The 14,697-nt window shown below is 48.9% G+C and overlaps 1 protein-coding gene across 1 annotated transcript in view; it reads left to right on the plus strand.

Annotated features, from left to right (window-relative positions):
* The window catches only part of RCHY1 (ring finger and CHY zinc finger domain containing 1, E3 ubiquitin protein ligase), a 4,489-nt gene extending 502 nt beyond the window's left edge, over positions 1-3,987 (plus strand). Inside the window, exons 2-8 of the mRNA XM_014960896.1 lie at positions 3-109; positions 188-266; positions 1,253-1,297; positions 1,398-1,456; positions 2,390-2,416; positions 2,785-2,905; positions 3,859-3,987. Coding sequence (XP_014816382.1) covers positions 3-109; positions 188-266; positions 1,253-1,297; positions 1,398-1,456; positions 2,390-2,416; positions 2,785-2,905; positions 3,859-3,987 — 567 coding nt within the window. The remainder of the gene's footprint in view (positions 1-2; positions 110-187; positions 267-1,252; positions 1,298-1,397; positions 1,457-2,389; positions 2,417-2,784; positions 2,906-3,858) is intronic.
* The last annotated feature ends 10,710 nt before the right edge of the window (positions 3,988-14,697 follow it).

A 14,697-nucleotide genomic window follows, 5' to 3' on the forward strand; every position in this document is an offset into this window, starting at 1 on the left:
AGCGCTGCGAAGGCTGCGACAACCTCTTCGGGGAGTATTACTGCGACATCTGCCACCTCTTCGACCGCGACAAGAAGCAGTACCACTGCGCCGGGTGCGGGATCTGCAGGTGCGTGAAGGGAGGGCAGGGGGGAGGGTGGGGGGGAGAAGGGGAGACCCGGCCTTGGCCTGACGCTTTTCTCCTCAGGATTGGGCCGAAGGAGGATTTTTTCCACTGTTCAAAATGCAACTTATGCCTAAGTTTGAGTCTGCAGGGAAAGCACAAGGTAAGAATACTCCGTATCTTGAAAAAAACACTTTGAAAATAAAAGTTGATAGTGCCTCTGTGTGAGCTGATGCAGGCAGGACACAGGAACAACCACAAACTTGTGAATTAAGGACAAAGAACAATTTTTGTCTTAATACTTCATGGATCAGGGAACCTCTGAAGCAGCACCCAGGCAGGCAAGCAGGGGACGCAGGCACCACAGAACAAGAGCCCTTAATAGCAGGAGAGTCCTTGTTAGCAAGGGAGTGAGGGAGCTTCCACTTGCTGTTTGGGCCTGTATTTCAAGGATTCTGGCCAGCAGAGTTTTCTGCTGTGCTTTGATCTCTCCAACAGCAGGGCAGGAATCTGTGGCGTGTTCAGTAAGGTGCCCCTGAGTCCATCCCAGGCCTACGTTACCTAAGTGCAGATGTTCTACTTGTTGAGCACACAAGACTAAGCAACAATTACTGTGATGTATATGTTCTCCAGCACCCCACATGCGAGTCACTTGAGCGTATTTATAATCCTCCTCACCAATCTTCTGTCAGTTTCCCACAGCCTCAGCTCTGTGAAGGGCTATGTGGACAGGGGGAGCAGAGGGTTCTCTAAGAGCACCTAGCGACAACACAGAGCACTTCTGGGCTGGCTCTACTAGTGGCTGCTGCTATAGGAAATAAACATCTCTGTCTCTTTCTCCTTTAAAAGGAGCTGTTGATTGCAGCTCTGACTGTGCGTAAATTTGAGCTCCCATTCCTGCTGCAGTTTAGGAAAAGCTAGGCTCCTTGCCACTGTGGGAGTTCTGGGTGCCCTTTTCTTACGTATTCTTTCAAGCTGTTTCTTTTTTCATATGCTAAGCCACTTGTTAATTCTCAGAACTTCAAATGTAAAAGCGGTGATGTTTCATGCATCTTTTTTTACCATTCTAAAGGAATCTTAGAATTCAAAAAAACACAGGTGTCCATGCAGCAGAATAACTTACGGGTTTTTTGTTTTGTTTTTGCAAAGTGTATTGAAAACGTCTCCAGGCAGAACTGTCCAATATGTTTGGAGGTGAGCTTCATCTTTTCATCTCTTGGGTTTGTGTGCAACTATATTTTTGACTGTTTGAATTAATTTTCTTGTCTTTGGTCTTATATTTGCCTCAAACCAGGATATTCACACAGCTCGCGTCGGAGCTCATGTTCTGCCATGTGGTCACCTTCTTCACAGGTAAAGCATCGCAGATACTTGAGAAAGGGGGATAGTTGCTGCCTTGTGTATGGTGTTTATTCAGTGGCACTACAGGCCTGGATAGTCTGTACCAGGGGACCTACACAGTTGTGGATTGTCTCTGTTTCACCAGGAAACACTTTCTTTAGAGAGGTTGTCTTCCTTCTGCAGTCAATTTTGGTGGTGGTAGAGGGATCTATGTACTGTTCATCCTAAATTTTCCTATGCTGAATTTCCTTCTGTTACTATTTAAATGTCAGTAATTCCATAGAGAAGTCCCTCAGTGCAGAAAGAAATTGCTCAATGATTTTAAGAGTTTAGTGGCAGCTCATCAGTTAAGCTTTAGATTCTTTCCTTAGACAGCCCCCTAAGACAATGGAGCATTCTGTTGTGCTACATAAACTGCCAGCTCTATTGGGATTTTAAAATTATGTGATATATCGTATTGGGTGCCTTTGGAGGAATAATTACCATGTTTCCCTTCCATTTTCATGTTTCTGTCTTGTGTTACAGACGCAGCTTTTTGTTATTCCCTTAGCTTTCTTGTTTCTCCTTACTGTCTCTGTCTTGATGTAGGTCTCCACAGATGCAGTCTTCCTTCAGCTCCTGTTCGTCTTAAACTTACCTTGTGATACATCAACATTGTTTTTTCAGCTAACTTGAACTACACAATCCTTGTCATAGTGTTGACTCTGTTCCCTCATTTTAGGTTAGAAAATGTTAGAATGGAGTCAGACATGCTCTGTCTCCAGAGTTTTGCCTGAGCGCCTGGTGATTTTGTTGGGAAGCTTTCTTCTCACTCGGACTCAGGATATTTTTTTTAACTTGTGATTTGGGGATAGCTGTGTGCCTTTTCCCTTTGTTCAGTCCGAATGTGTTACCAGTCAGAAACTCGTTTTTCTTACTGAACTTCTCGTTGTGCTTTCTTTTCAGAACATGTTACGAGGACATGCTAAAGGAGTAAGTATTTCTAAGCATCTCTTCTCTTAATATTGTTGTAGTCCAAAGAGATTACAATCAGGTGTCCCCGCCCATGGCAGGGGGGTTGGAACTAGATGATTTCTAGGGCCCCTTCCAACCCAAACTGTTCTATGATTCTATGATGCTTTGAGAGGAAAAGATAATTATGCCAATCCTGTACCCGGTAACTTAAATCCAAGTCCTAAAGAAGTAAGAGGCTTTTAATTTTCAGCTCTGTTTGCAAGAACTATTTGATTCGTGGTGTTTCTTTTTGACTAGTACGATATGAAAGTTGTCCTTTTTGGTGGACTTGTTTCACGGTCCCACTCCATCTTCTGATACAGACTTTTTTTTTTCCTTTCTGCCAGAGATTACAGGTGTCCTTTGTGCATGCACTCGGCTTTAGACATGAGAAGGTGCTGGCGTGAGATGGATGAGGAAGTAGCGTTGACTCCTATGCCCACAGAGTTTCAGAACGTGACGGTGAAGGTAAGAAAAGAGATTTGCGCCCGTGTCTCTGTTCTGGGCAGGTTGTGCCTTTGTGTTACTGGCAGTAGAGGGCGCTAGGAAGTTGTCCTGGATTGGAAGTCAACCTGGCAGGGAATGGTGGAATGTGGTGTGTCATCTACTGGATTTATAAACACACAAAAAAAGCACTCCAAAAAAAAAAACAATCCCAAAAGTTGTAGGGCCACGCAGCAGAGAAATGGTTTGGTCTGTGGAAGTATCTTGCTTTCTCCAGTAGTGTTAGGCACTGTCATGGTGAAAAGCAGGAACGTTTCTTCTTTAACAGCTTGGAGCTTTGTGTTCCAGACTAAACATGGTGGGTTTTCTGCAAAAATATTCAGCGATTGATTTGTGCAAGGCTAACACAGGGAGCCTTCTGCTTTATTTCTCTCTATGTGTTAACTCAGAGCTGTAAAACTGGTTGCTGTTTGCAGGTAACACTGCATTAAACAGCACTGGTCATTAATGTTTTAGTTGCATTTGTTACGGTTCAGAAAACCCATCCTGCCAACTCTTGGAGTCAGGATATTTAGAAAAAAACCTGTTTACCGCCTGTTTTGAGAAGAACACTCACTTGCCTGTCTTGCACGGCAGACTGGGTCACGTTGCTGTTAATCTGCCCTCATTTTCAACTGAGTGTTTCTCTGGTGGTTTCCTACATCAAGAGAAGAAGCCAAAGCATGTCTATCTCTGACTTAGGCAAGGAGTCATCTTGCCATACTGAAAGAGTACATTCTCTGTGGTTATACCATGGGATCTGAGTCGTTACAAACGGAAAAGTGAAATCAGCCCTGGTGTCTTTAAAGGAAGATATTTTCTGATTTGTCCCCTGGTGGCAAACCAGTTCTGTGGTCGCTAGAAGCACGGTTGTGGTTTATCGCTGCATCTCCTGCTGATGCTGAAGCTCCTCTCTTGTCTCTTTTCTCTGTGTGTAGATCCTTTGCAACGACTGCAATGCCCGGTCTACAGTGCAGTTCCATCTCCTAGGCATGAAATGCAAAAACTGTGAATCCTACAATACCGTCCAGGAGGAAAGATTCCAGCTGCCTTTGGAGGAGCAGTGACCAAGAGAGGTGCTGCGTACAGCTGGACGAGGAAGACTGCCATGGAAGACACTATCTGTACTATCAGTAAAAAAATTATTCGAAGTTGTCATGGCACCCATGAAATGATTACAAGACTTAATCAGTGTGGGTGCAAAGGAGTTTTGCTAATTGTGCCTCCCCTCCCACCCCCTCCCGGCCCCAGTACTTGGGGCACAGGGCAGTCAGGCCCCTGAGGACGTTCCCCAGCGAGCAGTGAAGGTCCGTGAAGGTTGGTTTCCAGAGAGAGTGGCAGTTTTTAGAGGAACCGTTCACTGTGTCAGAGCAGAGACAGCCTAGCAGGATAGCTAACGAGGCGCAGAATGGGACGTGATGAGCAGCTGACACAGCAGAAGATGTTTCAGGGCAGCTGAAGGTTGTGAAGCATAACAGGCGGTGGAGGTAGCTATTCTGCTTGCAGCTGTCAGGGAAAATTGGTAGCTTTGAAAGTGGCCTTTTTACATAAAGCTGACATCTGCAAAGTTGTACGCGAGTACGTTTTGTTCCTTTTAAATGATGTGCTTGTTCCAGGGCCTCAGAGCTGTCGGTGCGAGTGGCTGGAGAGTGTGAGCTCCCAGAAATTGCACCCTTGGGCTTGATTTGTTGACAGGTGTGTGCACGTGGCGTGCCTGCAGAATTCCCTTTGGAGCAAGGCTGGCCTGCCTGCCATGAACAGCCTCAAAGTCAAGCCTTCTCCCCTGGACACCCATCTGACCTGCTGTCTCAGATTCCTTTGCCAGCTGCAGTCGCATTTACACCCTTTTCTTCCTCACTTCGCTGTATTCGCTTGCAAAGGCCCAGGTGTAGGGCTTTAAGACACATATGTAGCTTGATGTTTCGATGGTGAAGCACTAAGTGAAGTTCATGCCGTTGTCTTGTCAGGATTGCCATCAAATTGGGCTGAACCTGAGATGTTTGCTAGAATAACAGCACTCAGGTAGCACGGGGACCAATTTTCTGTGGTTTTGTGCGGGTGTGTTTTTAATAGTATCTGAGGAGAGGATGGAGGAGTGATTTTAAAACAACCCAAATCCCAACAAACCTTCCCACCCATCTTCATGTAATACCCTCCCCAAGGTGTTTTGCAGCCTAGATCTTAACAGAAAGTTCTTAGTTTTGGAGGATTTCAGAACATGCTAATGGTGTTCAATAATGAAATAAAATATATCAAAAAACCAGTTACTCTTCATAAAATTACTCGTTTTTAACTTGTTCTACTGTAAAACAGATGCTTTTCTTCTTAATCCAGCAGCGCCTTTTATGTATGAAATACCAGGACTGGGATGACAGCGTTACTGTAGCTTGTCTTTACTGGAGTATCTTTTTTCTGAAGCACTTTTCTCACTGCTATAAATAAATGTAAAATAGCATCTTTATTAAAACAAGCAAGTTACGCTGTGCCTGCTGTGCTGTTCTTCTACACATGCGCTCTCTGGAAATTCCCCACCAAGTTTAAGCTCTGATTCAACACTGAAAAACGAGGGTTAGATGTCTGGATGTGACCCGTGGTGCTCTCGTATGAAAATAGTGCTCTTAACAGCCCCTATATTTCCCTATTTCTGTGATACGAGGTGAAACCAGAGCAGCTGGTGCTGTCCCAGTGAGTTCCCCCAGTTTCTTCAGGTCCCACCCCACACCTGCCCCTTCTGACCCACGGTGCAGGGGAGGTGGGTGGCCGTAGCTGAGTGGGGGGCTCAGCAGGTGCTTTGGATTGAGGCTGGCTTCCTCCTATCTCCATGGCTGTGTGGAGGAGTCCCACAGACTGGAGCCATGTGGTGGGACCAGGTGGGCTGCATCAGCTCCTCTGAAGCCCTTAAGTAGCCTGGGAGCTGTGCTGGGGGGAGTGGGGTGTTTGGTGAGGGAGCAGGTAAGGCTTCTCTCCTGCTAGAGCCATTTCCCTGCCTTTGGGGGCTCTTCTAGGGAAAGGTCCTTCTTGGAGATGTTGGGTTATGGGCTGTGCTGGGCACCAAGTGGTGGTTTCACCCTGGGGGCTGCTGTTCAAAGGAGGGGGGCTGGAGGGACTGTGTTGTCTTCAGAAGTTAAAGTGTAGAAGGGGCATGGCTTTGCTCCTTGATGCCTCCCTTGGCCTTGCATGAGTGGGGTTTGGGGTTGAACATCCTGGGGAACATCTCTTTGAGGGGATAGGGGCTGGTTTGACTGTGGGACTGTGAGTCCCTGCTACCACGGGCCTATTGAGGTGTTCCCTCACTCAAAGATGATGATGACATCTCTGCTTGACTTTAGGCTCCTGTAGATGGTGAAGGATTCTCCTCTTTGTCCTGAATGATGCTTTTGTTTTTAGCATTGAAGCTGCCAGCAAGACTCCCTGCTACTGTTGGAGCACCCTCCAAATGTGTGCTGTTGCCTGGTGACTTTACTACCCACCCTGGATGGAGACCTGCTCCCAGGTAAGCCCTGAGAAGCCAGTGAGGCTCGTTATCAGCCTGGAGGAGTTGTTCTCTCAGAGCTTTGTAGTCTTGTAGGGAGATGCCCAGCTCAGGCCATGGCGCTGTTCAGAGTATTTTTCTGCTGCCAGCAGAGTTCATCCCACCACCATCACCACAGCTTCTGGTGCTCTGGGTCTCGCTCGGAGGCTACTGCTGCCCAGACCGCTCCAGCCCCAGGGTGACAACCAGCAGCTTGGCTGCCCAGAGGCAGGACAAAAAAGGGTTCAGGTGGTGCCACTTAGATGTTTTCAAGGGGCTCTTCTTGTTTGAAGTGACTTCCCTCTGGCTTTAAAAGGACAGGCAGGGTTCAGCAAACTGCAAAGGGGATTAAAATGTGATGTCAAATGATGTCTTTGAGATGAATCTGAGAAATGTTGGGTTTCTTTCTGTGTTATTAAAGCAGTTATAGTCCTTCTCCCAAAGAAGTGTGGGGGGGAAAGTCCCTTGACTCCTAGTTGACACCTGAGAAGCCCAGTGATGGCAAATGCTGGGTTAGACACCGTGGTGGGTGGAGAAGCAGAGATGGCACAGAGATGTGCTGAAGGCATACAGTACAGCTAGTAAAAGCAACTACCTATAATTTCTTTCTTCTATTAAAAAAGCCACCAGTGAACGGATGCTCAGAAGGTTGGGGAGCTATGTCTAGCCCTTGTGGGCTTCAAAACTGGGGCAGGCTGTCTCTGCAGATGAATGTGGTGGTGTGATTAGGTGCTGACTGCTCTGGGTTGATGGCAGAGGTGGCTCCACCTTCTGCTGCTCTGTAAGTGGAACATTCTTTTGGGTTCCTCACAAGCAAGTCTTACATGATACAGGGTGGTGTGGGTAATATCTGTGCTCCCTGTGTGGATGGGGCTCAAGCCTGGCTTCATTGGCACCTGGTAGCTGTGGCCTTCAGGAGGTGGTGAGGTGCTGAGTTCATTTCAAGTGCTGCTGGAGGTGGAGGACACAAGTAGTAACTTGCCTTTTACATGTCTCTAGGGATTTGTGCTGGCAGGTGGAGAGATGAAGGCTGCGAGGTCACACCATCTCCTTGGGAAGGGCTGGACTTGCCCACCCTAACTGGGGGCAGCATCACCACCCCAATGCCTGTACTAGTGAGCCTTTGGGCAAGGAGGCTGTTGTCCCACCAAGTCCAAAAGACCTCATGGTTCTTTCTGACAGGACTTCTCCCTCTGAGAGGAGCACTGTGGCCATGAAAGCCTGAGTGCTGGCAGTGATCATGGGCCATGCAGGACATGACCTCTTCAGCCAGCAGGTGCTGCTGGGGACAGCTACAACCATCAATCCAGCCTTAATTAAATAAAATAAAATAAAAAAACCCACACAAAAAAACCCCAAATGAAAACCAGAGCAGGCAAATTGTCCCTGCGAGCAGCTGCTGGGGAAAAACAGATGCCAGCGACTTGTTCATTAACTCGATGAAATATATATGTCAAGAGAGAGGGTGTTCTAGGGCTGCTGCTGAGGTGGTGGCCTTGCAAATGCGAGCGGGGGCAGCTAAAGGAGGAGTGGGTCGGCTGGGGGCTGCCAAGGAGGCTGAACGTCCGCGCATCTCTCAGCCATCCCTTCCAGTGGATTGTTTCCTCGTTGTGGGTTGGGTTTTTTTGCTTGTTGGTGTTTTTTTTTTTTTTCCTGCAAAAGCATCAGTTCATTTAGTCGATAAATAATATCGCGGCGCAGCTGGGAAGCCGATTCTGGAAAACGCGATAGCGAAGTAGCCTTTGACTAAGTTGCTAATTGTAAAGCTGTGCGGGTCCAGTCCACAACCAGGCAGATTTGATGCTTAAATGGGAAGATAATTTTATCCCAGCTGGAAATATTCCTATTTGGGTTCCAACCACAAGAGGAGGCTGAAAGAAAACCCGTAGTTGAGCTGAGCTCCCTCCCCAGCTGGACTTTTGCATTGGGTTAAGAGGGAAAATGATATTGGGAGTGGGATCCAGCTGACTTTGACTTTTTGCTCTCCTCCTTTTGGTATTTACCTCTGTAAAGTGGAGGGGGGATGGGAGGGGGGAAGGTGTGCATCTGGGAACCTGATGCTACCAGCTGGATCGCTGTATCCTGCGTCTCAGCTTGGCACCGAGCCCCTAACTCCCTGTGCCAGGGAAATAAATCGCAATGCGCAGCAGAAAAATGAATGGCTTCCCGAGGTGATAAAGATAAATGTAGGGGACAAAGACAGGAGAAGGGATGGAAGGTGCTTCACTGAGGTCTGCTGCCCTGTCCTGTGGAGATGCTAGGTATGGTCCAGTCCTGTATAGCAGCATTGAACGGTGCTGTGGGGCAAAGTGGGCTTTATTCCCGTGTCCCTGAGGTTTAATCCCATCCTCCCAGGGACTGGAAACTGCAGGGATGCTGGTCCCCTGCATCCTGGCCCCTCTGCATTGATGGAACAGCAGGGTCTGCTCAGCCTCTGGGAGGGGGGGGACTCGGGGCAGGTTGTGGGGCAGTCAGACCTGTGGTGGCTCCAAGGGTGAGCTAGTGCTGCTGTCCATCCTTGCTGTGGGCTGGCATCAAAGAGAGAGACATGGCACTGACCTTGGGGCAGGCACGGTGTCACCCGTCTCCATTCCACCGTATGCTGCCTGAGTTTGGATGTGTCCCAGCAGCCAGGAGCAGGAAGGATGCTCGCACTGAAGGGATGGGGTGGTTCTGGGATGAAGGCAGCGTGGTGGCTTGGCGAGGGCTTGCGTGCTGGCTAAGGGAGCTGTTGGAAAGCTGTCCCTAATGCTGCAGGGCAGCGAGCTCCCATGCTGCCACCTGAAATCCAGCCTTGCTCACCGGCCTAGGGCAAAATCAGGAGCAGATGGGATTATCGCTGCCTTGTGGGAAAAATGTCGTGTTCCAGCAGGCACAAGCAAGGTCAGCGGAGCTATTAATAAAGCCAGGGCCTGCCCAAGTATGCAAAACCCAGGAGAGGGACTCGTTAAGCTAATGAGTGGAACAATGCAGAACCAGGGGCTCGGCTGAGCCCTCTGTCCCTGTAAGAAGTTGCAGGGTGATGGCTCAGGAGTGGTGGGGAAAGGGGACCCCGAATTTTGGGCTGGAAGGACGAGTTTAATGACTGTGATTTGGTTCTTGGCTTGCTGGCAGAAAGCAGCTAAGTGTGGTCTGATGGTCTTGGGTCCCATATCATTTGTGGGGGAAGTAGGGGTAGTGCTTTTGAAACCTCCTATAGGGCCTTTCAAGCTGTCAGTGTGCCCAGGGACGGGTGTGTGGGTGCAAGGCTGGAGCTGGAGGGGTGCTGGGCTGGTACCCCAGAGCTGGTGGATGCTTGGCTGGTGGCAGTGGCTGTGAGACACAAGCCTGAGCTCTACTGAAGCAGCTGTAGTGCATGTTTTCAACCTGTATCCTTGGGAGGTCTTGGGGAAAAGTTCTTGGGTAGAAGACCCTTTCCTGAAGCTGTGCAGGCTTAAAAACCCCTGTCCCACAGCAGGAGAGCTCTGGCTTCCCCGGGGCCAAGGCTGATGTCTTGCCCCTGCCTGGCTGCAGAGAATCCATCTGTTTTTCCTTTCCAACTGGAAAGAACACAATTAGGGAAAGGCTCATCATGTCATGCTATTTATAACTCAGAGTGCTAGCAGAGCATCTGTCTCTCCAGCTCTGAGCAGGGCTGGCTTAGCCCGGGGGTGTGCCAGCACCTCTGTTCTGGAAACAGGGTGGTATCCTTGCTTTTTCTCCTTGATGGTCCCAGTCGGAGTTGCGGGGGAGTTTGCACGTGGGTCTTCTAACTTGGCACTGTCATGAAATAGTTGCTCTCTGATCCCTGGACTGATTCCTGTGTCTTTTGCAAGGAGCTGGCTCCAGTCTGGGTGGCAGAGGCTGGAGCAGAGCCTCAGGGGGACCTTGGGGTGCTGGCCACCTGCCACTTTCTTCCTCTCGTTCATCTCCTATGGCTTTTGAGGTCAGGGGTCCCTCAGGGAAGATGGAGTTGCAAGTCCAGATCCCCATACCACAGCTGCTGCCCATTTGAGCAGATGGTTAGGGTGGGTGGAAGAAGTCTGCGTGCTCTATGGAAAAAAAACCACCTTTCTAAACCTGTGAAATAACTGTAAAATGATGGATTAGCTGAAGACTTGTGAGAAGTGGTTAGGCCTTCAACACTTTTTTTTCTGGTTGTGCTTCCAAGTAGTTTTGTTGGGAAAATAGAGTAAGAAGTTAAACACCTGGAGCTCCTGGCTGTTTGTAGCTGCTGGTGAGTGGCAGTGGCTTTTGGGAGCAGTGGAGGTGGCAGGATGGTGGATGGGCTCCAGCAATCCCTTGGGTTGACCTGAAGGTGAAGTCCCACCAGAGGCTGATGGCCCCTAGTTGTGCCCCTTGACCCAAGCTGAGCTGCTTGCCAAAGCTCAGACCTTCCACCCTGCTCTGGGACAACGGGGAGCAGAAGACCTCCCCATGTGGGCCTTAGCTTGCTTTGGGTGCCTGAGGCTGCTCTTGGGCGAGAAACAGAATAAAGGGCTGAAAATAAAAATGCACAAATCTTTCTATAGCATCCAGGAAGAGAAGTGGGATGGGGTGAAAGTCAAGTGGTTTTATTGGAGGTAGTTGTGAGCCATGAGAGCTGAAGAAGAGAATGTCTCTGAGCTGCCTGTTGTTTGAGAAGTGACCTTTGAATAGGAGTGGCCTCTGATGATGACAGCAATCCAGCGGCATGCGTTAAATGAGCTACAGAAACTAATTCAGTGACGTTTGGTCCTCGCATTGCATATTTTCCAGTGTGCTTTTGGTGGAAGTGATTGTTGTTGGAGGCTGGAGCTGTAGGAACATGCAGTGTAAAGAAAGACAAGGCAAGGCCTTCAGCTCTTCTCTGAGCTGCTGGGTGCTTGAAGTGCCCTGTTTTCACCTAGGGGGTAATTACTTCATCTAACAAGCTTTATTGCTCCTGGAGTCTGCGACCAAGAGCTATCCCTGCTGATAAATCATTAATACTTACTCCATTAATACCACCAATAGTCTGAGAAGATGACACATGGAAACATGTTGATGAGATATTAGCATATTCACAAATGAGCAAAACAAAAGCACAATTAGGGAGGCCAGAGGGAGCCTAGAAATGGTGATGAAAGCAGCTTGCTGGCGCTCTGGTGGGGGTGAGGCAGGAGACCTGGAGAGAGATTGTGTCATCTGCAGCACTGCTGCCAGGCTCTGCTGCTGCCTGAAAGGCTGGGGGAATGGGATGTTCTGCACAGAGCTATGCGAACTATTTTTGCTATATAAATAAAATATCTCTGAGATTAAATTGAGCCAAAGAGGGGGAAGGTGGGAAGCCTTTGGGAAAAATGGGGCTTTGCTATTTTTGTAAATAAAACAAGCTGGTGGCAGAGAGTTTTCCTCATCTTTTTTTTTTTTTAAAGAGAAGAAAAAAAGAAAGTATTTTTATGGCATGTCCTGGATGTTTTCTTTTCCCTTCTTCCCTGCCATAGTAGTAGGGGAGGACAGAAATCCCTGGCTAAGCTGGAGGGTCTGAGGTGGGAAGAAGAGTGTTTGCAACCATTACCTTGAACACAGGCCTCCTCCCTTTGGGGGCATCATCGCCCATAATAAAGTGCTTTTTCCACTTGGCAAGCACACCTTGTTATTTTTCAGGCTGCCTTGCGCCTTGGCCCTTGCTGACCCAGTGCTGTAGATAGAAACGCATCTTCTGTGTCGCAGAGTGGATGCAGTATGAATAAATGAAATATAAAGTTGGGTGTATCTGTGGTGTGGTCACCCAGGAAAGCCCTTTGGTGCGCCGGCTCCCCCTGCCCCATAAGAGAACTGCCTGCACAGCACCCCACCCTTCCTTCAACAGACCCCATCTTCTGGTGCCCATAAAGTCCCTGAATCTAGCAGGCAGGTGAATTTAACTGTGTTGTTTTGGGCAGGTGGGATGGGATGGGGCTGTCTGAGTTGAGTGGAGGGACCGGAGTGGCTTCGGGAGAGCTCTGGGCTTTACATGGGGTTACCTAGAATAACTTCCAGATCTTTATTCTTTGCAGAACAACTTATTAAACATCCCTGAGGCAGTGCAGAGGGCTGACCTGCACCATCCTTGTGTTGGCAGAGTCAGGGAATCCATGCATCTCGCTCACGGTCCCCACTTCTGCCCCTGTAGCTTTTATCTGATGGCAGGTTTCACCCAGTGATGCCTTGGAGCTTTCTGGGCCATACCCTGCGGTACCCAGCCCTCCCCAGCTGGTTTTGGCCCCGAGCTGGGAGCCTGGCTCAGCTTCACTTACCCCTTTCATGTTCTGGAGGATGCTCTGAGTGGTGGGAGTGGTACCGCAGCACAGAGCTGCTGTTTTTGGTTCTGTTTCCAAACTATGGGGACAAATGTGATGCATTTGTTCATTATTTGCTGCTCAGAGTCAGCGGGTAATGTCCTCACGCCTTCCCCTCCGCCCACAGGGGCGAGCGCCATTAAAAAATACAAGCAGTTTTGCAAGAAGCCTTTTTTCACCCAGTGATGGGCTTGGGAGGCTTGAGCCGTGTCAGGAGATGGGATGTCCATCCTTTCTTCTTTCACCTTACCTGTTTGGCGAGTGCTTTCAGGCAGAGGCTTTTCCTGGCTGCTTACACCAGGCTGAGGAGCAAAGAAAAGGCACTGGGGATCGTTTGTGGTCCCAGGCTCTTGCGGGAAGTGAGGAATCTCTTTTCACACTGGGAAAAATACGTATAGCCTCCTCCTTGTGTTATAGGCAAGAGACATTACTACACTTTTAAGCATCCAAGCATAGGGTTGAGCAGGAAAGCAGACCCCATGTGCCAGCCTTGTGGACCCGCAGCCTGGCGGCGCTGGGGATGAGATGGTGCCTCCGGTTCTTGCTGCTCATGCAAAGACCAAGTGTGAGTTTGCATGTGAAATTAGACCACACTGATGAGATCTGGTGTAATTTCTTGGCCAAGCCTTCCTCCTAGAAACTCACAGTGTTCTGTAGAAGGTGAGACCCAATTTCTGTTCTCCTTCATGAAAAAAAGAATTTATTCCACTGGGGAATTGTATTTTTTTTGTAAATGAGGGTAATGGCTTCTCCTCCTCCTTTATTTTCTCACTGATTTTAGCAGCAGTGTTTGAGCAAAGTGAGTGATTTTTTTAATAGTTTGGGATGATTGTTTTTTTTTTAATGCCTGCTTTTTGCTGTTACTGGACAGTATTGAGCTGTAGCTCAGGATACAGAGCAATCCTACTGTAAATCTCACCCCATATATGCTCCCAGCCCCAACAGTTTCCCGGGCTGGCTGTGGTTTGAAGTTGCAACAATCATTTGCTGCTTTGTTCTCCGTTTCTACCCCACTGGAACCAAGACAGAGCCAGGAACAGCTCAGTACCCACAGCTCAGCTGGAAAGACTGAAGTCTTGCTGTTGAGCCACCCAACCAACGCTAATATAAAAAGGGAGGTGAAAGGATGGGCCACTGAAGAGGCTGAAAAAGGCTAGGAAGGAAAAGGAAAACGCGTAATAATTGCATTTCCTTTTGAGAAGTGGGGCTGGAGAAGATGCCCTCATTTCTCCTGGCCTTTACCAGGTGGCTGTTGTGGTGCTGGCTGCCTTTATTACGCTCACTTGATGAAAATCAAGAGATGATGCATGTGTTGCAGGAAGCAATCATGCAAACACCCAGAGCTTTGATGTTCCCCAGGACGCTTTGTTTAGCAGCCGAGGAGAACGGCAGAGCCTGTTTCCCAGCCTGTGCTGCCGCCGATTAACCCAGAGCAAACCAAAGCCTGTGTTTCGGGAGAGATGGCAGCTTGACCCTCTCCTGTTTGCACCCCATAGAGAACGGCAGCTGCTTCTTGGTTGCCCTCCCCATAGAAGCCCTGCTGCTCCAGGGCTTCAGCTGTAGCAAAGAGGTATCTTGGAGGAGACCCTCATGCCCTCTCTGTGCAAGGAAACAGTCAGCAATTAAGAGCAGGGACATAAAACGCTGTCAACTGGCACATCTCTACCTGCGGAGAGGTGCTGCTGCCTTCTCCAAAACCCCTCCAGAAACTCAGTTGTGCCACCGTCTGTGGCCAAGAAGTGGCCAAGTGAGGGGATGTGGGCTGGGGTGAGCATCCCCTCCCCAAACCAGCCCTGCCCTCAGCCAACCCCCCCCAGCTTCACATGCCAGCAGCTGAACACATAAATTGGGGATTAAAAAAACCCACCCCTTCGCTGTATTTTAGGGAAGTTTTTCAAGGACTAAAAATAAAGCTGCAGAGCAAGCACCCACGTGTGTGAAATGGGGCACCTCTCGGCCCAGGAGCGTGGGTGGTCAGTGCGCTT

This window comes from Calidris pugnax, unplaced genomic scaffold, assembly GCF_001431845.1.
Source record: "Calidris pugnax isolate Ruff unplaced genomic scaffold, ASM143184v1 scaffold573, whole genome shotgun sequence".
Taxonomy (NCBI): domain Eukaryota; kingdom Metazoa; phylum Chordata; class Aves; order Charadriiformes; family Scolopacidae; genus Calidris; species Calidris pugnax.